The sequence below is a fragment of the Protopterus annectens genome, chromosome 1.part0 (genome assembly GCF_019279795.1).
Source record: "Protopterus annectens isolate FY-2018-M chromosome 1.part0, PAN1.0, whole genome shotgun sequence".
Classification (NCBI taxonomy): domain Eukaryota; kingdom Metazoa; phylum Chordata; order Ceratodontiformes; family Protopteridae; genus Protopterus; species Protopterus annectens.
Genome location: NC_056725.1, coordinates 1,663,163,476 through 1,663,187,767, shown reverse-complemented (window position 1 = coordinate 1,663,187,767; position 24,292 = coordinate 1,663,163,476). Strand labels below are relative to the sequence as shown.

The 24,292-nt window shown below is 41.5% G+C and overlaps 1 protein-coding gene across 2 annotated transcripts in view; it reads right to left on the bottom strand.

Moving 5' to 3' along the window:
• Positions 1-24,292, bottom strand: part of SGSM3 (small G protein signaling modulator 3) — a 1,391,341-nt gene that overhangs the window by 121,224 nt on the left and 1,245,825 nt on the right. For both annotated transcript variants that reach the window (XM_044068352.1, XM_044068343.1), the window contains exon 21: positions 2,164-2,224. In XM_044068352.1, coding sequence (XP_043924287.1) covers positions 2,164-2,224 — 61 coding nt within the window. The remainder of the gene's footprint in view (positions 1-2,163; positions 2,225-24,292) is intronic.

The following is a 24,292-nucleotide window of genomic DNA, read 5'->3' as shown; positions in this document are numbered from 1 at the left end:
TGGCTAGGCTTATAAATGCCTTTGGGCAGATAGCCTAGTACCTACCTATGAACCTATTACATTTTGCTTGATTGTACATTGCACTGTGCTTGTTCACTGGAATTATGTACACAATTTCTCTATGTGATTAGTCCGAACTATTCTGTTATTGCTCACATTTATGTATTTTAGTTTGTTGGTGAAATATTTTGTATTTCACTGGGGCTGAGCCTGAAATATGTCAATACTGACCAGTGCAGTTGCCCAGTAAACAAATATAAATAAATAAATACAGTTCAGATTATTTACTACAGTATTTAGAAAAACTCTAGGACAGAACTGAACTTCAGTCTTTGAAATACCATCTTAGTGGTCTAGCCACTGAAGTGTCCCTTGTGTTTTGACCTCTTGGGCATAGTTCCTCGCATTACAATTAAGAACAAGCAATATAAAAATGCTTCTGATGCAGCCTGCAAAAAATCTTAATGGTTGATGGTAAAGAATTTATTTGATTCCCGATATAGAACGTACAACTAGACACATGAAAGTTATTGTAGAAGGTTACCTCTTTATTAGACAAGGTTTTTGCTGAGTATGCCATGCCCCCAGCAAAGTGCTAGATAATCTGGAATATATATATATTTCCGATCTTTACTTTGTTACTAGGTAGAAAACAGTAACATTTAACCTGCTGCTGGTTGCTTCAGTTCAAAAGAATGAAGAGCAGCAGGATGGGAAATAAACAGTCAGACAGGGTGTGACAAAGGCAATCTTCTGTCATTCCTTTTCAAGTATTTAACTCATTTCTTACTGGATTTCAATTTTTTTAGGGGGGGGTGTCTAATATGAGATGTATTTTTCTATTTCAGTCTAGCATATCAATTTACAGATTCTTAAGAAATTATTCATAGTACACAGTCATTTTTTGGATTTATTTACATCTTTTACAGTTGTCCTCTTAACAGTTCAGAACTTCAAGCCAGTTTATAGGGAATTCAAGTAGTTCTGCACAGAGAGAATGTTTTAGCTCTCTGGTATACACAACATCATAACTACACTTATATAACTAGTTATAGCTCTATAATGAAAAGTACAGTGTGCTCTTGACTTAACTATATGGGTAAGCAACAGTACAGTACTTTGCCTGTAACTCTAGAAATATTTCATGTTCCAGCAGCTGTTCTTAAAGTGAGGCAACAATAAAATTCTTAAAAGGCAAAAAAAGGATTAAATAATGCCACATTTTTCTTATTAGTCAATTGCCTAAATTACTTTACAGTGTCTGATATTGCCAATGATGCACCAACATGATGTGGATTGCCCCAAACAGAAACTGTGCCCAAAAAATGTCAGCTTTACCAGTCAGCCTGATAGTGCAGAGAGCAGGGTGTCAATCTGCACCACCATCAACCCTAGTATGGGGATGGACTCAGGCTTTTGGCAAGGTTGGCTGGAAGGGAACAGGATGAAGCAGCTAACATTTAAATTCCCTTTAATGGGGAAGGAAAAGGGATTAGAGAACCTGACATTTGAGTGGCTTCTTGTGGAGAAGGGAAGTCTCACAGGACATGGAGTAAGCAGGAGGTGGTGACAACATCCTGATATCACTCCACCAGCCACTTTAACAGCTAGGGTCAATGACTAGCCTTTGTGAGAATTAGGGCTCTTGGCTCTCTGCACAAAACTCCATTGGGATCTTTCACTTCCCAGCCCGTCACTAACTTTCAGAGTTGGTTGATTCCCTGAAGTGCTGGGAGGACACACTCACTGAAGGGTTACATTCAAGCCATCTGACTGAAGCAACAAAGGGATCCAAGCTTGGATTGCAAGGAGACAAGGGGAACGGTCAGAGGATAAGTATAATAAATAAAGATGCCAGACCTCAGGATTCTGCTCTAGGGTCCTGGATTCAAGTCTCCTGTAATGACAGCATTTTTATTTTGCTACCAACTGATTTAACAGCTGTTGCTGCTTCTCTTTATCAGCATAAAAGACTAAGCTTAACATCACAGCTTGTACCTTCACAAAGTTTCAAGGTTAGCCATCCTTAAAGAGATTGTGTATTACTCAGCTACAAACAAGATGGATTTGATGCATTCTGTAACTGTTTTTAACCAGGCTTACAACAATGTGCCCTAACTTACAAAGCTTTTGATGACTTCAGACATTCTGCTGAATTCTTACCTCTTTCTTTGCAGGTAATTCCCAGTCCTGTGATAAACTGAAGGCAAACTTGGAGAGGACTCTGAAAAATAAGTAACATGAATATTTATTTCTCTCAAATGGTAGCTACAGACTAGTACAATTCAAAGACTATGGTTCACTGTGGCTTACCATAATTTCCCACCTGCACGCAATGAGTTCTATTTGATGTACACATAAATACAACTGAGAAAAATTATGTATACCCATGAAGGTACTACTTATGTAAGCAAAACAGCACTACCAACTTAATCACAACTTGATAAAACATAAAAAGGTTTGTTACAATTGCCATTAATAACATTACTGTGTAAAAATTTAAATTCTGAACAATCAGAACATACAAGATGGCTGCAGTCCCTCTGATTCTAACTCTGACCTCTTCATTCAGACTTCCCTTCTTCTTAACACTCCTCACAGATACGTGAAGCTGTTAACCTCTTCCACTGTCTTCCTATTTCAATTCTCATCTTCTTCTGATTTCAATTTGCTACCATTACCATTGTCTTATCTGTGCTTAGTTTCATCCCACGTGCCTTCAGTTTTGCATTCCATTCCCCTATCCTTTGCTGAAGTTCTTGCTCAGAGTCTGCCTGTAATACCACATCATCTGCATACAGCAACTTTGTTGATTTATTCCTGCCATCCTGTATACTAATGTAGTCCATCACCACTATGAACAGCAGTGGGCTCAGAAGTGAAGCCTGATGCACACCCACTCCCACTGTGAACCTCTCTGTGAGGCAGAACACTGTTCATACTTGAGTCATTGGGTCCTTGTACATAGCCTGCACTAATTCTACCAATAATTCTGGGACTTTGAACTTCCGCAATACTGCCCAAATCATCTTTATATGGACCTTGTCATTTCTTTCTCCAAACTCAGAAATGTCCATTTGGACTCTTTCCTCATATCTACCTTCTTCTCAACTATCTGTATCATTGCTACTCCAAAACAAAACACGTGCAACACATAGCTCACAAAGCCAGTGTGCCGAACAGTCACAGCCCTTAAGGCTAAACAACACAGCTGATACACTTGTAATAGGTGCCTCTATCGTCAGGCATACTGACGTCCCGCTCACCAGGCTGTACAAGGAGAAGGTCACGGTGAGCTGCCTGTCGGGCGCTAGGATCCGCCACATAACACAAGCACTCAGGTCACTCCAAGGCAAGTACAAATATGACTCAGTCATTGTCCATGCTGGTGTGAATGACCTGAGACATACCTCCCTGGACTACATTAAAACCTCCCTGGACTACATGAAAAGAGACATAGAAGAGCTCTCTGAGCATGTAGCCCAGGCCGGTATGACCCTGACCTTGAGTAGCATTTTACCCTCACCAAGAATGATGCCACAATATGAAGACAAGATGATCAATTTCAACAATTGTCTTAAGTACTGGTGTCATTCAAAGGGGATCTAATGCCTGTCAGCCTGGGATAACATGCTCGACAAGCCACGATGCTTCACTAGGGACGGCTTGCACCTGTCACCCCTGGGCTTTCGGATATTGACAAAGGCTCTTGCCACCCCCATAGTGCCTTTTTTAGGCAAGGCTCAAAAGACAAACCCACCTCCATAGGTATCACAAGGGATAAGAAATTAAGAGTAATGCTACTCAACGCCAGAAGTCTAAACCTCAAGATGCACGCACTCGAAACTCTCCTTAGCAGGGAGAACATTGATATCTGTGCAGTAACAGAAACCTGGTTCAAGGCTCCCGAGAGCACACCAGCACTACCAGGTTATACCTCATACCATGCTTTTCGGCCCCAAAACTTGGACTGAACCACAAAAGGAGGGGGAGTATCAATATTCGTCAAAGATACCCACACCTCCAGGTTGGTGGCACAGCACGAAACATCAGAGACTATCCATGTGCAACTAACAGTGGGTAAAACTGCCTTCCATTTTATAGCCTGCTACAGACCACACTCCCAAACCCAAGAACCCCACTCGGCCTTCCTGAGAACACTGGAAAATATGAAGGTCACTCCAAACACCATTATATTGGGCGACTTCAACTACCCAAACACAGACTGGGAGTATTACTCTAGCTCCAACACCCTAGCCCAAAGGTTCCTAGAATTTATAAACTCAAATGCTATGGAACAACTTGTTACCACTCCCACAAGAGGGGAAAACATACTGGACCTGATCATCACCAACATGGGGGCTCTATGCTCCAGACCAGAAGTGTATCCCTCACTGGTAAGATCAAACCATAAACTAATCTCACTGGATATTCACATCCCGACCCCACCCCCTGCCAGAAAACCACAGTGAAAAACTCCTCTAAAGCAAATTTCACACTCCTCAAAACCGAGGTGGAACCTTTCAAAGCCCCCGGGCCTGTGGAAAATACAGCCCAGACCGCAGAATACTTTATAAACGCATTCTATGAACACCTTCAGGAATGCATGGATCATGCAATCCCAAATAAAACCAAGACCCAGTCCTCCAAAGGCAGGCGTCCTGTCTGGTGGACCCCAGCCATAAACAAACTATACAATAGAAGGAGGAAGCTACCACATGATAGAGCAAAATCCCAAAAAGGGAAGGCATCTCTGATCAGTATTAGCAAAAAACTATGGGCACTCAAAATCGTCTAAGGCCAGCTTCGAGAGAAAAATTGCACAGGACACTAAGGATAATCACAAGGCTTTCTTTAGTTATGTTAGGAACCTGGGTGGGAATTCCCAGATATGCTCAGAATTAGTCCAAAATGACAAAAAATACACCGAACCCACAGACATTGCCAACATACCAGCTGACAGGTTCAGCGCAACCCCCCCCCCACCAAAAGGGCAAGTATCTATCCCAACAGAGTGATGCCCCCCCGATATCTCAGATGCTCAGGTAAGAGCCGCCCTCTCCAAAGCAAAAAACACAGCATCAATGGGACCAGATGGTGTCCCGGGTTGCGTCCTACATGAACTCCAAGAAGAGCTAAACCCAAACATAAAACTACTGTTCAATCTTAGCCTTACTACAGGATATGTACCCAAAGAGTGGCGTACAGCAACAGTGGTCCCTCTCCACAAAGGTGGTGCCTCAACAGATCCTGGAAACTATCGCCCCATAAGCCTGACTAGCTTGGTCTGCAAAGCTATGGAAAGGATCATCATGGACCTCATAAATAAAGATATTGGGGACCTACAGACACTGGATCCTACGCAGTTCGGCTTTGTTAAGGGCAGATCCTGCCTCTTAAACCTGGTTGATTTCTTTGAAACAGTCACCAAGGCCATTGACAAGGGGAAGGTGGTCCACACAGCCTACCTGGACCTCGCAAAAGCCTTCGATATAATACCCCACTCAGGCATTATAGATAAGCTCACCAGCTTAAATATAAACCCCTATGTCACTAGATGCATTGAAAACTGGCTCAAGGACAGAACCCACATGGTTAGAATTGCTGGAGACATGTCAGACTCCAAACCAGTTGCAAGTGGCATCCCACAAGGCTCAGTCCTGGGACCTCTCTTGTTCGGTATATATTTCTCGGAGGTACAGGCCAACACGGAAGGACTGTGGCTGACCAAGTTCGCAGATGACTGCAAACTAGGCGCCATAATTGACTCTCCAGCTGACACAAGCATCCTGCAAAAGGGCCTCATAGAAACAGACAACTGGTGCCAGAGCCATGGCCTCAAGCTAAACACCAAAAAGTGTATAGTCATCCCCTTTGGCAAACACAAAGTGCCCACAAATTACCACATAGGTGGTAATCCATTAAGTACAGAAGAAGTAATTAGGGACCTGGGGACCCAAGTTGATAGCAATCTCTCATTTGAAAACCACGTGGCCAAAGTGGTTAGAAAAACATTTTATATAGCCCACCTAATCATGAAGGGATTCACATCTAGATCAGGGGAGGTCATTGTGCCTCTTTACTCATCCCTCATCAGGCCCATAATTGAGTACAATGCCCCTTTTGGGATGTACCTTACCAGACACCTGCAGCAACTGGAAAGACCCCAAAAGTACCTCACCAAGAGGATCAAAGGGCTCAAACAGATGCCATATGCTGCCCGGTTGAAGAAACTCCAGCTCTACTCAGTGGCATACCGCCTGCTCAGAGGCGATCTGTGCCTGACGTATAAAGCCATGTCCAGCCCGGAATTAATGGACATGCTACACCTCAGAAAATCCAAATCCCATCGAACTACGCGCTCGAGAGACTTAAACTTCAGCACTGAAATAAATAGGACATGCTGGAGGGACAGATTCATAACCCAGAGGCTCCCTTCACTCTGGAATAAAATCCCAGTCCAGGTTAGGCAGAGTCCCTCATTGACTCTCTTCAATTCAATTCTCTTCAAGGGGAATCTTGATGAGTGGATGGGAGATCATAGTTTTACCCCGGGTATCACTTCTGTGTCACTGTTAGACAGAGGCACAGTATACTAACCTCGAAAAAGGGCATAGCAAAATTCATTTAAAATGGGTGGCGAAAGCCAAACACACTCTGGCTAGGCTTATAAATGCCCTAGGGCAGATAGCCTAGTATGAACCTATGAACCTATGCAAACATCAGGTTATTGTGCTGCATCCTGATCTGAATCCAAACTGCTCATCCCCCATCTTACTTTCTACTACACTGCTCATTCATTTATCAATCACCCTCTCCAGAACTTTCATGCAGTTTGACAGGAGTTTGATACCTCTGTACTGTCCACAGATGTGGATGTCCCCTTTGTTCTTGTACACTGGCATGAAGTCATCTGGGATATGCCTTTCTCTCCACACTGCTATGAGTACCCTCAAGCTGCCTTTTCTCTACTATTTCACCCAGCATCTTTATTATATCTGCTGTGACTTCATCAGGGCCTGCTGCTTTCCCTGATTTTATTGTCCTTAGTGCAGTTCTTACTTCTTCTAGGGTAGGCTCTTATTCTTCTCTCATTGTAGGCTGTTTCTGTGGCAGTACCGTTTCCGTGGAGTTTTCTGCATTCAGAAGCTGCTGGAAATACTCCTTCCATCTGCCTTTGATGTCCTGTGGACTGGTGAGCAGGTGGTTGCTGGCATCCCTTATGAACAGTGTCTGACTATCTTCTTTATCTTTCTTTGTCTTGCAACCTGATACAGTTACCTTGTGCAACCTACTGAGTCACTTTCCAGAAGCTGGTAAGAGTGCCCTCCAATGCCCTTCTCTTTGCTATTCCAACTTCTTATTTAGCTTGTTAGCCAAACAGTAGTCCTTCCTAGCCCAGTCAGCCTTTTCTGTCTCTCACTTTTTCCTTCACTTTTCCTTTCTTTTGATGACTTCCTGGACTTCTGCATTCCAACATCCTCTTTCCTTATGTACCACATATATGTTCTGTAGTCCTCCCATGTACTGTTTTGAGGCGCTGCCATTCTTCTTCATCTCCACCTATTTCCTCTTCTTGGGCTGCTAGACCCATGAGTAATTCCTTTAACTATTGTGCTTTCTCTCCAGTCAACTTTCAGGTCTTTAGCCTCATCTCTGTTGAGCTCCGAGCCATTTCTGACCATTGATTGCAGGTTGCACACTTTTGTATGTGATCTTGTGACTGTCTCTCTTTCTGAGCCATGTGTTGGTTACTATCAAGCCATTTGCCAGGCAGAAATCTAGAATGGCCTCCTCTTCTTTATTCCTGTTGCCCTACCCATGTGGACCCAAGCAGTCTTCATATCTTGTTCTGTCTGTCCCAATATGTGCATTCAAGTCACCCATCATCAACATCAATTCATGTTGCCCTGCTTTATCTAGTAGGTCCTGCAACTGCTGTTTGAATACCATATTTTCCTCACTATCAGAACCCTGCTGTGGGGCATAGGCTGACATTATGAATACTGCCCTATCACTACACTGGAGTCTGGACTGCCATTGCCATGGGTCTGTAACTAATTCTGATGATATCCCCCACAGCCTTCTGAAGCCTCCCTCTCGCCACAATTCCCACACTGTTTATAGCCTGCTCTCCTCTTGAATACTAAACTCTGGATCCGAAGCCAAGCACCTTTGCTGCACTGCCCTTCCATCTTGTCTCTTGGATAGCCTCCTCCATACCATCATGTCATCTACTTCCAAGCTGCATCCTGTCAGTAAACCTACTTTGAGTGGTTTTATATCTAGCTTTCACTCAACACAGCTATCCCAGGTAACCCAGGCTGGGTAACTGGACATGGGATGGCCAGTAGCTTATTGACCCAGAGCTGCTGGGCTTTATAGCAGGTGCACACTGGCCAGTAGGGACACATACACTCCTCACACCATTAGAATGGGTCTCTGGCCAGATTATGCTGGGTCTTCAACCCACTTATCATCGGCAAATACCCATGCCCATTTGGCAACATTAATCAACATGACTGAATCATCTAGAGTCACATTTTACACCATCAAGTGGCTTGCCCTGCCACTCCTGTCTTGAGGATATTGAGCACCACAGTAGATGCCCAAAGCGGTTGGTCTATACAACTCTTCCCTCTATATGGCACCATGTAGAGTCTGTGCTACTGCCCACAGCTCCATTCATCGGTGAGTTTGAGATGGAAACACTCAATGTTTTTTTTGGAGGTGGGAAGAATATGCAAACTCCAAACAGGCATTGGCTGGAGGTCAGGATCGGACCTAGTACTTTGTGCATGGAGGTGAAGACCTTAAGCATTATGCCAACTGATATCTAAACCCAAACAAAAACACTTAAAAATCATGTTTTAAAAATGAAAGGAGTCTATATGATGCTGGATCTGAAGGCTCTTCACCCTCTTTGGGTAATACAGCAACCATAGCTTTTCTCCAAGATGCTGGCACTCCTCCCCCTTTTTAGAATACTGTTTAGCCAAACCTTCAAAGATCTTTATCACTATCTTCTTTACCATCTTCCAAACTTCTGCAGGAATACTGTCTGTGCCTGGAGGCTTCCCTGTTTATTGGTTATACAATATCATTTTTATCTCATCCCTTTTACCTTAATTACTAATTGTGGAGCCTCATTTTTCATTAACTGTGGCATAATTAAATCTATAAATATTTTCATTTGTTCCTTTTCTAGGTTTCCATACTCCTTTGCTTTACACATATTTTCATAAACTAACCAAAAGCAGCTCTAACAATGCTATAGGATCTCTGGTCATAGGTTCCCTAACTTTGGTGACAACCTTTTCTATTCTCTGTTGCCTAAGTCATTGTACTGAAATTTGTCATCAAAAATAGTTGCTTAAAAGCAGCCTTTCAATACTCATGCCTATTACAGAAATACTCAGTTATTTTCTCTTTAACACTTTGTTCTGTGAAATTTCCCTTATTCTGTTGTACTTTAGCCATTGTCAACCCCTCTGAAAAAGTCATATTACTTCTTTCTCATACATTTTTTCTCTTATTTCTGTTCTGTTTTCAAACCTCATTTCCATTTTATCCTAGTCAATTGATTCCTTGCTTTTCTTTTTGAAGAAATTTCTATCGTTATCAGTAATTTTCAAATAATTTCTAGGACCCATTCCTTAAATTCCTTTTTTAACAGGCAAGTAGGAAAGCACCACTGTATCACTTTTACTTCATTACCCAGCATCTTTACCTTAATTTTTACTACTGCATGATCTAAAATCATTATTGGACGCGTGTCAAGGTTTTCAATTAAATACACATGTTCCTGTAATTTCTATCCAATCCAGCACAGTTAGTCATTGTACCTTGGGGAATAATATGTAAACTCTGTCCAAGTTCCTACTAGTGATTTCACACATCTGCTACACTGAATATTCTCATGCATTTATTCATAAATCTACCTTTTCGGTTATATTTTCCCTTTCAGGTCCCTCTGATAAATCACTCAGTATTGCAAATCAAGTTCCAGTTTCCACCCATAAATAATATTCTCTGCTGAAAACTGATTACTTCTCCTAAAAGTCTCTTTTAAGATCCATAACAGCAGTTTTAGACAGAATATAAATATGTGCCGGCATAATCCTCCTCTACTACCAATAAACCAATAACCCCTTACTACAACAAATCTGTCATTGTTTTTACTTTCCTCTATCACTACTGGAACCTTTCTTAACAATCAGTATTACTACTGGCCTTCCACTTTGTCCCCGATAGTCTACTGAACACCCACCCTGAAATCCTTTCTTTTACAACTCCACATGCTTGTTTCTATCCAAACATGTCTCATGCAAAATTGCTATCTGTACCCTACACTTCTTAATATAATTCAATACTCTGCTTTTTGCAACACCTGGAAGGCCATTGTATTTCATAATAATATGGACACAGTAACCACTATTATAGAAAACGATTACTCCCACGTGCACAGACGGTTTGGTAGACTGATTTCTTATGCAGTTTCTTCTTCTCATCTCCATCTAAACCTATGTCACACTTTCAAGACTTTTGCTTCAATGAAAACACTCAAACAAGAAACTAAATATATTTTCAGAGCCCACCCCTCCTCTTTTAACTTGCAACAAATACATTAAACTTTGCTCATTTAAAAAAAAAATTAAGTTTACCCCTCTAGATAGGAGCAGTTGCCCCAAATAAACAGCTGCACCCAATGGCATTACCTATTCTAAAATTAAGGTTACCTATGCTAAAATACAGGTTACAGCCAGGGTTGCATGCTTTCACTTAAAATTAATTTTTAGCCCTGAGAGAAAATGCACTAACTACCTTGAAACAAACTAATATGTGCACTGTTATATTATTATTAAGACTGCTAGGATGGCAACTACCTACATAACTATGCATTTCCTACAGTTTTAAACTTCATTTATTTTTCACTGAACTGCTTTGAGTGATAGAAGAGGACGTAAAAAAAACAATAATAGATGATTTGTGGTAGTAAAATGCTACTCGCAGGAGAGGAGAATCATTCTGGCATGTATTTATATTCCACCTAAAACTGCTATAATGGAGCTTAAGAAATTTTTTTGGAGAAATGATCAGCCTTCAGCATGGCATATTACTTACTGGTGGGGCTTGGAACTTAGTTTGGAATTGTAAAAATGCATCACGAGACATAGAAAAGGAAAATATAACAAAAGAGTGTAGATTTATAAAGAAATATATGTGAATATTTGATATGGAAGATTTGAATTCTCTGACAGAATTTACACGTTATTCTCCAAGACATGGGCTAGTCCAGATAGAAATGATAACTCATAGGATCATATGTATTTAATTAAACATTCTGGCACATACTCAAAAACAGATTTCAGATCATACAAAACTAAGATAAAGATGCAGGGTACAAATGACACACAGCTGATTTTCTACTTACCTATTAAGAAGATAGGAAATAAAGGAATGAGTAGTGGAAATAACCTGCTGCATATTAGAGATGACAGAAATTTCTTCAGAAGGGACAGTGAGTGGAACAAAATGAACATGGACTTTAAAATATGTAAGAAATAAAAGAGAAAGAGATATGGGAAAGAAGTAAAAGGACTTATTTAGAGGAATTGTTGCAGAACTGCAGAACTGCAGAACAAGAGAGATCTCACAGAACAAGGACAGGAGCAACTGCAGAATACAAAAGGGAAAACAAGACAGTATTTGAATAATATGCATCTGTTTATGAATGATGCTGTTAAGCAACTTATTTTTATAACTCCTCTAGAGTAGAAAAATGTTTAACTCAATGACTTAGGCAACAGATAGCAGAAAGTATTGTTGCTAAACTGGGGGAACCTAGACAAAAAAATAACCAGAGATACTACAGAATTAGAGATATTTCAGAAATGTTATTAAAACCTGCATAAAGTAGAAGAATGTGGAAACCAAGAAAGGGCAAAAATGGAAATATTTATGGAATACTTAATTATGCCAAAGTTAAAGGCAGACGAGGCTAAACAATTAACAGCTAAAGGAGGAAGAGATGATATAAAAACAGTTATGTATACTCAATCAAATGGGAAACCTCCTTGAACAAATGGCATTCCTGTGGAAGTCCAACTAATAAAACGGCAAACTGACAGCGAAAAAACAAATAAACTCATGAAAAAAAATCACCAAATGCAAGTGGTAGAGGCAAAACACTGTAGTGCTTTAGCATAACAACACTTTAATAACTTCTTTCGTCATACCATCATACAAATGAATTCTTCAAAATAATTCTGTCACCAAATTTGTACATTTAAATATATCTGATAAATCAATCACAATAAAGCAATTAAAACAATTTAATCACCAAAAAACAAGTAACCATAATGAATCTATAAACATACATAAAAGCATTTATAATTTCCTAACTTTAAGCCTTCTGTTTTTTAAAAAGCATTTAATATGTATAACCTCATTCATACCAGGGTATTTATCAGCCATAAATCTCAATTGCCATAATGCTTCTTTTACCTCTAACCTGTTTTTAAAGTCCCCACCCCTCATATCAAAAGATACTTGTTCAAGAATAGAAACAAAAAGGAATTTTTTGCATTTATTACAACTTTGAGGATGCTTATAAAGTGCATTATTTTCATCACCTTTCTATTAAAATAAACAGGCTCTTTTATTCTATCTTGAAGGCATCTGGTTGTCATCCCAATATAAATTGCTTCACAGACAGAACCCTTACTAAAATACACTATACCTTTGGTATTACAATTATATTCCCCTAAATTACTATTAGTATAATTAAGATGTTCAGCATTAACAAAGGGTCCTTCAACTATGTATCTACAACTGGACCAGGTTCCACATTTATGCATCCCTTTCTCCTTATTACTTAAATACAAGAGAGTTAACACCCTAGTATTATCTCTTGTTAGATTGTTTTAAAATCAACTCCTTTTTTTATAAAAAATTAGGTTCCATCCCTACTGTTTCCTTGTATTATCTTCCAATTTTTCTTGATGGTATTTCTAATATCCAAGCTGTCAACTGAAGTTTCTAAACTACAATTTAAATTTCTATTGGTAATCTTTGCAGCTGAACAGCTGCCCCTTGTGGAACAAAACCCTTTCTTAAAATGGGTGGAAAATAATCACTTCATAAAGGTTTGGAACCCCCCCCCCATTTAGACCCGTTGTTTCCAGCCCAAATTACATTATTGAAGGAATATCTTTTTTTCGATTCTGTCTTTAACCCCATTACTCAAGCATTTGAATCTTTTGTTCAAGATTCTTGGGATTTTTTAAACAAAATTAGATTGTTCACCACTTCCTACACCTTTGATTACAGGAATAAGATTATGTTTACCATTGATATTAAATCATTGTTTCCTGCTATACCACACAGAACAGGGACTGAATATGCTAGAAAAAGAAGTTATGTACTCACCATAACATTCCATGTTTGTAGTCCATCTCGCCCTTCATTCTTACATATGGGTTTGGAGCCGATCCTCGGCTCCGACTCGGCCTATTACAAAGCTCAAAGTCTCTTAGTTGGCTCATGGCTAGGTAGGTATCCCATAGTGCACTAGTACAATCCCCAGATCTTGTTTGCTGCTAAATTATAGAAAGACAGAAAAAGGTTTATCCAAAAAGAACAACAATGATGAATGGGCTCCACACTACCAAAGGCAACACTATCCTGTCCCCAGATCCTTCCAGGACGGGGGTAGATGGGTAGGTTCATAAGAATGAAGGGTGAGATGAACTACAAACATTGAATGTTATGGTGAGTACATAACTTCTTTATGTTCTGTAGTCCTACCTCATTTTCATTCTTACATGTGGGACAGCATCCCTAGCACCTTTTTCTCCGGTGACTCACGGGAATATACTCCTGAGTATGGTGGAACCAAAGGAGGCTCTACCCCGGAGGTCAAATCCAGTTTGTAATGAGCAATAAAGGTATGAGGGGTAGCCCAAATTGCTGCTGCACAAATACTGTCAATTGGAACTCTAGCTTGAAAGGCAGCAGATGTGGACAGGGATCTTGTGGAATGAGCCCTAATCTTGAATGGTAAGATCTTTCCACTTGAGGAGTAAATGAAGGAAATATAGTTCGAAATCCAATTAGATAGGGTCACTTTAGTGTCTGGCAGACCTATTCTAGACTCAAAAAAGGACACGAACAATTGATCAGACTTTCTAAGTTCCTTAGTCCTATGAAGGTAGAACCATAACTGCCTGTGAACATCAAGTTGATGAAATTTGTATTCTGCAGTGTTGGAATGATTAGGGAAAAATACAGGCAGTTCGATAGTTTGGTTTAAATCAGACAGAGCAAACTTTAGGGATAAAGGAAGGATTTGTACGAAGGGAAACTGTCTTTGTGGAAGATCAAATAGGGAGGCTTGATTGACGGTGCTTGTAACTCTGACACCCATCTAGCTGATGTGATAGCTACTAGAAAGAAAGTCTTCCAAGACAGAAACTTCAATTAACATGAATGTGCGGGCTCAAAAGCTGGGGAAGTTAGTTTGGACAGAATGAAATTTAGATCCCAAGGAGGTACAGGTTCCTGAATGGGAAGTCTCAGCAAAGTAGCACCTTTAAGGGAGGTTTTACATAATCTGTGGGACATCAGATTAGGTTTATGTTGTTCCAAATTAAAGTTACATATTGCTGCCAGATGGACCCCAATTGTGGCAGCAGCTGACCCCTGATGGAAAAGTTCAGACAAAAATTCTAACACCACAGGGATGGATGCTGTGTAAGGATCTACATTTTATTCTTTTGCCCAGATAGAAAATCTTCTCCATTTGCTAGTTTATAACTTCCTAGTGGAAGGTTTATGCGAAGACGTAAGAATGTGGGTCACAGCAGTTGAAAGATCATGAAGCCTGACTAGGGATGGAAGTGGAGCAGCCATGCTGTCAAGTTGAGGGTGTGGAGACAGGGGTGAAGGGAGCCTGACATGTGTGTCAGGAGGTCTGGAACTGGGTCCGGAGTCCATGGATCGTCTAGTAGATGAGGCCCGAGAAAGTGGAACCAAATCTGGCGAGGCCAATAAGGAGTGATGAGAATCATTGTTCTTCCCAATAACTTTGCTTTCTGGATCACTTTGAATATAAGCGGAAAGGGAGGGAAAGTCGCAGGGGCCAATCGTGAAAATAAGTGCGTCTCTCAGCAACTCCCCCTGAGGGGGGATAAGGGAGAAACAGCTGCTGCATTTGGCGTTGATCGGGCTGGCAAAGAGATCGCAGCAAGGCTGTCCCCATTTGCAGAAGATCTGTTCCACTACTTCCTGATTCAGAGACCACTCATGAGACATCAAGATTGCCCTGCTGAGCTTGTCGGCTATCACACTAGTCCCCAGGATATGCGTTGCTACCAGAAAGAGTTGGGAAGATATTGCCCACTTTCAAACATGAACAGCCTCTCAACAAAGGGGGTAAGATCTGGTTCCTCCTTGTTTGTTTAGATACCATACCACTGACATATTGTATGAATGGACTGCTATTGTCCCTAGAGGAAGAAAGTCATGAAGTGCTTGCAACACTAGAAGCACTGCTCTCATCTCTAGGACACTGATATGCAGGTGAGCCTCGTGATCTTGCCATGTGTCTTGGACAGTCCTGCCTACATAATGCCCCCCCCCCACCCTGTGAGGCATCCGTGGTCACAGTAGCAACGGGTTGGCGAGGGAGGAAAGGAGTGCCTGTTGTCAGCTGATCGGGCTGAATCCACCAATGAAGGTCCTTTCTGCATGACTCTGTCATGAAGATAAAGTGAGATAGAGGCAGTTGTTGAAGAGACCACTGGGAAAATAGAAGCCATTGAAGAATTTGCATATGCAATCTGGCTATTGGGACTAGATTTATGGTAGAGGCCATGGTCCCTAAGAGTTTCAGCACTGTCTTTGCCTTGACTTTCTGTAGAGGAAGCAAACTGTGAATTTGTTGTCTGAGGTTTTGAATTCTGTCTGCAGGCAGATGAGCTAGCATGGCGAGTGTGTCTATTTTTGTGGCTATAAAAGTCACAAATTGAGAGGGTGATAAGGCAGACATTTCCCAGTTTACTGTAATCCCCAGCTGGGAACAGAGCTGGATGGTTAAATCTCTGGCTTGTAGGAGTAGGTGCCTGGTGGTGGTGGTCAGGAGCCAGTCGTCCAGTATAGGTACCTTTGTGCAGAGCTGATGACCAAGACAGCACGCTCCTCATCATTTCAAATGCAGATCTCTCTGGCTAAGAAGACAGCCCCGGTTCCGAGGAAGTAGAGGTAGTCCTCACCTCCAGAGCGACCGGCTCTGAGATGGATGTATGGTCCGAGCTCATCCTAGCCAATGCACAGAGAGGGAGACTCAGCACTGAAGAGGTTCATGTCCAAATGTCCCTGTCGGGGCTGACCGGTGAGCTTCGGCTCCTAGACACCATGGACGGCACCGAAGGTATTGGAGCAGAACTTGGCTATGAGACAGCCACAAGGGGAGCTGGAACTGAGGGTTCCACAACAAGCGGCACCGAAAACTCTGGCTCCAAAGGCCCGACTCAGCTCGGAGGAGGAACCACAACAGGGAGAATGGACTCAGATGGCTCTGGAACTCACTGGGTCAGAGCCAACAACAATTTGGGCAAAGGAGACTACTTCAAGAGTCTAAGCACTACTCTCATCACATCTTCTTCTGACAGGCTCTTGGAGGATCTGGATGACGGGGTAGGTGACCTGGATCTCTGTAAAATGGTAGATCTTAAGGTTGGGGAGACTGGCAAAAGATCTCTGGACTTGCTCCGATGCAATTTTCCAGTAGTCAGCTCAGAAAGGCTTGTGGCTGACACTGCAGTGTCAAAATCGACCACCTCGACCAGCTCAGAGGACAGTGGAACCAAGGAGGTAGAAGCTTTATCTAGTTTCAATGTTTTCTGAGGAGGTTCCGACAAACTAGTCGGCACCGGAGAATGTCTCTTGGCCGACTTGACCTTCTCTTTTCTAGATGAATGAGACTTACAAGATGAAGAAGAGCTTGCTAAGTCTTCCTCGAAGGAAGGCTTGAGGAGACCTTTCAGAATTAACTTGTTCTTTCACTCCTGGAGAACTCTGGAGCTAAAGGAGTGACAGAAGGAAAAAGTTTCCTGCAGGTGAATGGCTCCGAGGCAATAAACACAATTACTATGACCATCTGTAATCAACATCTTTTGGGAGCACTTAAGGCATTTTTTTTAAAACCTGAAGGTTTATGGTCTTTGGGCTCTTTAGACATGGCTATAAGAGCACTATAAACCGTAAGGAGGAGGACAAGGTCCTCTAATTTAAACGGGCCTCACCCTAAGACAGGTACACACCAAACACAATGAGGACAAGGTCTTCTAACTTAAATGGGCCTAGCCCTAACAAACCACACACACAGAAAAGAGAAGCAACAGAGGACTAGGTCCTCTAACTTAAATGGGCCTAGCCCTGTTATAAAGATTGAAAGTTAAATCCGAGGACTAGATCCTCTAACTTAAACGGACCTAGCTGGAAAGGCAGAAGCTAAGCTATAAAAACCTGAGCCTTAAGCAGCAGGCAAAGTATGAAAGGGCAAACAACACTGCACACAATTATTAATCTATAAAAGAGAGAAAAACAAGGTCCTAATACAAACGTGGACCTACAGAAATATAAACTGTATCAGAAAATTGTACACTACACTGCACACAATATTAATGTATGAAAATGTGAAAACAAGGTCCCAACACAAACACGGAGACCTATGGACTATTAACTTTATCGGAAAACTAACACACAGGATACCACACAGAGAGCAACCAGGGCCAAATGGCCAACAAGTTCTCAAAACTAAGTAAATAACAAAACACTTCTATACACTACCTATAAGACAACTAACACGAATATTAAGTGCAACTAGCTAAGTATATCAAGAAATATTAATAAAATACGAATAATAAGGAAAAGGTTTTGAATTTAGCCATGGCCAAGCAAGAAGCACTTCTGAACTCGACGTGGAAAATGAGATCTGGGGATTGTACTAGTGCACTATGGGATACCTACCTAGTTACGAGCCAACTAAGAGACTTTGAGCTTTGTAATAGGCCGAGTTGGAGCCAAGTATTAGCTCCGAACCCATATGTAAGAATGAAGGCAAGATAGGACTACAGAACATCATTTCTTACTAAATTTACTGCTATCCCCACCACCCAGGTTAATGTTTACTGTGATTTGTTAGAAGTGCTATTAGATAGCAATTATTTTAGGTTCAACAATAAATGTTATAAGCAAAGTATAGGGGTGGCAGTGGGGTCTCTGGTAGCCCACGCTTTTGCTAATGTAGTTTTAGGGTAGTGGGAATATGATATTATGACTCCACTTATTGAAGAACTTAAAACAGTACATTATAACAGGTTTGTTGATGACCTTTTCTTAATAGTTGAGGGGGATAGAGATGATTGCATTAAGATAACTAATAGGCTTAATTGTGAATCTGAATTTTTGCAATTTACCTTGGGTGAATGTGGTTTAGAAATTAGTTTTTTTGGATATTAGGCTAAATTGGAACCAAGACAGTGGACTTTTTGACAGTAGTATACATAGGAAGGATGTGCTCTCTAATATTTACCTTCATTTCTGTAGTTACCATCAGTCTTTTGTGAAGAAGGGCATTACAACTGTAATACCAAAGGTATAGTTTATTTTAGTAAGTGTTGTGGCTGTGAAGTATAATACAATGGGATGACGACCAGACGCCTTTCAAGACAGAATAAAAGAGCACATTTACTCTATTAAAAAAGTGATGAAAATAATGCACTTTACATTCTTGAAGTTGTAACAAATATAAAAAAAAATCCTTTTTTCTTTTCTTGAACAAGTGCCTCTTGATATGAGGGGTGGGGAATTTAAGAACACGTCAGAGGTAAAAGGAGCATCATAGCAATTGAGATTTTAGGCTGATAAATACCCTGGTTTGAATGAGGTTACAAATATTAAATGCTTTTTAAAAATAGAAGGCTTAAAGTTAGGAAATTATAAACGTTATTTCTTATGTGTTTTTATAGATTCATTATGGTTATTTGTTTATAAGATGATTAAATTGTTTTAATTGCTTTGTGACTGGTTTATGAGATATATTTAAATGTATGAATTTGGTGATGGAATTATTCTGAGTAAGTCATTTGTATGACAAAAGCGGTTATTAAAGTGTTATTATGCTAAAGCACTATAGTGTTTCACCTCTACCACTTGCATTTGGTGATTTTTTAGTGATTCCTGTGGAAGTCTCGGGTGGTGGGCAAGTAGAAAGTGATAAAGATTTGGCACATGTTATTTAGCAGTATTTTCAAAGGGGTGGGGAGTTCCAGCACCTTGGAAGAAAGCCGTGGTGACTATATTACCCAAAGAGGCTGAAGACCCTTCAGATCCAGCTTCATATAGAACCATTTCAAATTTAAACCACAATTACACAGTGTTTATTGTCTATACTAGCTAAGAGAGTAGCAAAGGTGTTGCAAAAACTGATAGATATGGACTGATATGGTTTTGTGGAAGGGAGGCAAACATTTCACAACATTAAAAGACAGAATAGATGCATAAAATCTTACCATAACTATAGATGCCTTTATCTTCTATGTTGTAGCATTCTTTACATGAAGGATGACTGCCATGGGTGGTCCTGACATCCAGCCAGTATACAAAAGCCTTTTATCACTGCAGGGGACGAGGGACATCACACGTAGGCCTGCAGACAGTGATGTCCGCATGTACCATCCTCAGAACTGAATGCCCCAGTAGGAACACCAGCTTAAGAAAAAAAGGAAAACATACATCTGCAGAAAAGACATGAACCAAGAGGGAAAGTGGGAGGGACAGAATACTGCAACACAGAAGAGAAGGACATCTATGGTTATGGTAAGATTTTACACAACTGTTCTATGTACTTCTATTCCTATGTTGCAGTAATTTTTGCATGAGGGAGAGTACCACAGCTCGTGAAGAAGACAGGGAGAAGGAATTAAGGAGCAGAATCGGTATCTAGAAAGCCATGAAGAATGGCTCTAGCAAATCCCGCTCCTGGATAAGGAGATGCCATCCAACTTGCAATGTTTCCTGAAAGTGTGAACAGAAGTCCAAGTGGCTGCTTCCAAAACAGTAGTAGTATCCAAACCCTTGAAAAAGGCACCAGAAGAAGCAACAGCTCTAGTAGAATGAGCTTTAACAGGGGAAGAGAGACTTTCCATGAAAAACATAAAAAAAAATGGCCATGGAAATCCAAGTAGAAATTATGTGCTTGGAAACAAGCCTTCCCAGAGCCCTGGAATGAAAATACGCAAAGCTGAACTGATATCTTGACAGCCTTAACTTTATCCAAATAAAATCTGAGTTGTCTATGCATATCCAAGTTATCCATCAGAGTCTGAAGCTCAGACCTCTTTCTGGCAGAGGTGATGGCAACTAATAACAGTCTTCCAAGTGCAATATTGCAGGGAAGCTGTGGCTGCAGGTTCAAAAGGAGCTACAGAGTGAGTTTTTCCAGAACATAATTTAGATCCCAAGGAGGAGGAACAGGTTTCCTGGGAGGCTTAATGTGAAGGACACCTTTTAAGAAAAGTTTTACCTCTAATCTAGGGGTCAATGGAGGAGACAAAGATAGACAAACAGAAATGTCTGATAAATGAACTTTAACAGAAGAATAAGACAACCCAGCCTTCAGCAGTTCACACAAGCAGGATAGAACCAAAGGAATGTCCGTAGATAGTGGATCTAGGTTACGAGACAGACACTAGATAGAAAACCTCTTCCATTTTGATGAGTTGGATTTCCTGGTATTGGGTTTCTTAGCTTCCTGCAGAACCCTAAGCACTTCCTCAGAAAAAAAAGGCATCTGAAAGGAATCAAAAATTTATTACTCACAATATCAGATGTAAAGTTGTCAGATGTGGGTGTATGAGAGATCCCTTGTCTTGTGTGACAGGATCCACCCTGGGAGGTAACTTGTGATGACTGCCCTTGGCTAAATGCAGAAAAAGAGGGAACCAATGCTATCTTGGCCAAAAGGAAGTCACCATCAAGATTTTTGGTTTGTCCTGCTGAATTTTCAGCAAGACTTTCTGAATGAGGGGGGAATGCATACAAAAACATCCCCTTCCAAGAAAATGAAAGGACGCCCACCTTCCAGACCAGAGGACCTGGGACTCTGGCACAAAATTGTGGAAGCTGTCTGTTCAAAGGACAGGCAAAGACATCGACTTGGGGTGTACCCCACCGGTGGAGAATGTCCAGAAACACATCCCTGTGAAGCATCCATTTGTAGGATTGAGTCATGGACCTGCTGAGCGTGTCTGCCACTACATTCTGATTAGAGGAGATATACACTGCCTGCAGAGTAACCTGGCATTGATCTGCCAATTTCTACGCCATGAGAGCTAACCCTCACAGAAGATATGATTTCACCCCCCCCCCATTTGTTTACGTATCAAAGTACTGTGGTGTTGTCTGTAAACAGTTTTAAGGGGGTCCTGAATGTAAAACAATATGGAAGGCCTGAAGAGCCAGCAGAAGAGCTCTCATCTCTTTTATGTTGATGTGTTCTTGCCTTTGAGAAGGAGACCAAAGGTCTTGAACCTTTAAGTTTGCAAAGACTCCCCCCCCAACATATGTCTGAGCAGTCTGTGAACAAGACTTGGGTAAGAAGAGGAGGATGCAAAGGAAGACCTGGGTTTAATGAACACTGCTGAATGCACCAATGTAGCTTGCTCTTTAGGCAAGGAAGAAGAGGAAGGACAAAGGCAACAGGGGGATAGTGGAGGTCATGAATCCCAGCAGCCTGAGAAACTCCATGACTGTCAGAGAATGCAAAGGGAGAAGGTTTTGGAAATAGATGATTAGAAACAGAACTTTTTGAGGAGGTAGGGAAGCCACCATTAGGTCTGTTTGTATTGTGCACCCCATGAAGATGTGGTCCTGGGAAGGGATGAGGAAGGATTTTTTTAAATGTATTGGGAAATCCAACCTTTGCAGAGGGGAAATGATGAAAAGAAGATGATGTTGCAAAGTCTCTGGAAGGGATACCTGGGGCAGCAGGTCATTCAGATAAGGGAAGACCTGTATACCCGATTCTGCAGAATGCGATGACAGGAGCCAAGCATTTTGTAAACACCCTTGGTGCTATAGAGAAACCAAAGGGTAAAGCAGAGAAGTGAAAATGTGAGGAAGCAACAGAAAAATGCAGAAATTTCCTGTAGAGGGAATGAATGGGAATGTGAAGGTGGGCATCTCTGATATCCAATCAGGCCAGAAAGACCTGTGGAAGGATGAAAGAAATAAAGTCTATTGAGAGAACATGCAAAAAGTTGGAATCTTCAGGAAGGTGTTGAGGTGAGAAAGGTCCAGAATGAATCTCCAAGGGTCATTTTTCCTGTGTACAAGAAACATCCTGGAAGAGAAACCTCTTCCCCTTTGGGGCAGTGGAACTTCTTGTATAGTTCCCTGGGATTTCAAGTTCTGAAGCACCTTTGGAAAGTAGTGAAGTTGTTCTTGTGGTGGTTGAAGAATTCCCATGAAAAGAGGAAGAGATTTACAGACAATGAAGTACCCTTTGTGTATAATGGAAAGGGCCCAAGAATTTTGAGTTATGTGCTCCCTGGTTGGGAGAGAAAGGGGAAGATGCTGAAAAAGGGGGGTGTGGGAGAGGCATGAATGGTACTCACAGACTACCTGGCTTGTCAGGAAAAGGCCACTTCAGGGAAGGTGCAGATTGAGAGGGCTTAGAAGCAGGAGCTTTACTAGCCGTCCTCTTACCTCTGGCAGGAGGAGTGCGAGATTGTTTCCTAATAAAAGCAGTTAACTAGATAATTTCTTTGAAATTTAGGAACTGGGGGGACACGTATGTGCCTTAAATCCAGTAACTCTACCTTTCTGCTGCAGAGACTTGAACAAATTTGCTGCAGCCATTTCAAATGAGGCATGATTATCTAAAGGGGCATCTATAATCTTAGCATTAAAATCATCAGGGAGTGGTTCAAGCCTCAACCAAGAATATCTCCTCAAGATCGAGCCTGATGCAGCAGCTCTAGAAGATGCTTCAGTTGCATCATAGCTGCATGTAATGGAATGACCGGCCACCTGATAAGAAGCCCCCAGAATAGAGAAGAGCTGAGACTACTTCTGAATCTGGAAGGTCAGAGAAAAGCTGAGTAGCCTGAGAGAGAAGGGTCAGGGCATACTTAGTCATATAGGTCTGGTAGTTGATAGCATGAAAACCCAGGGAAGCTTAGGTGTACATCTTTTTCCCCAACCTTTCCATAATTCTACTCTCCTTATCAGAAGGGTGTAATGAAGTAGAAGGCAGAAGTCTGGATAGTTTAAAAGCAGCCAAAGAAACCGCAACTGGATCGGCAGAAAGGCATCTGTAAAGGAATTTACAGTCCACTGGAACTGGTGATGAGTGTACCCAAGGGTGAGAGACTGGTGATTGGAGCAGATTTCAATGGGCATGTTGGTGAAGGGAACAGAGGGGATGAGGAAGTGATGGGTAGGTATGGTCTTAAGCAATGGAATGCAGAAGGTCAGATGGTAGTGGATTTTGCGAAAAGGATGGACATGGCTGTGTTGAATATGTATTTTAACAAGAGGGAGGAGCATAGGGTAGCATACAAGAGTGGAGGAAGATACACACAGGTGGATTATACATACAAGAGTGGAGGAAGATACACACAGGTGGATTATACATACAAGAGTGGAGGAAGATGCACACAGGTGGATTATATCTTATTTAGAAGGGCCAGTCTGAGGAGATTAGAGACTGTAAAGTGGTGGCAGGGGAAAGTGTAGTTAGGCAGCCTAGACGGTGGTTTGCAGGATGACATTGGTGATCAAGAAGAGGAGGATGAGTGTGAGGGCAGCACCAAGGATCAAATGGTGGAAAGTGAAATAGGGTAATTGTGAGGTGGAGTTCAGGGAAGAGTTAAGACAGGCACTGGGTGGCAGTGAAGAGTTACCGAACAGCTGGGCAACTACAGCAGAGCAAGTAAGAGAGATGGCTAGAAAGGTGCTTGGTGTGACATCTGGAAAGAGGAAGGAGGAAGGAGGACAAGGAGACCTGGTGCTGGAATGAAAAAGTACAGGAGTGTATACAGAGAAAGAGGTTGGCGAAGAAGTGTGATTGTCAGAGAGATGAAGAAAGTAGACAAAAGTATAAGGAGATGAGGTGCATGGCAAAGAGAGAGGTGGCGAAGGCTAAGGATAAGGCGTATGACGAGTTGTATAAAAGGTTGGACACTAAGGAGGGAGAAAAGGACCTGTACCAATTGGCTAGAAA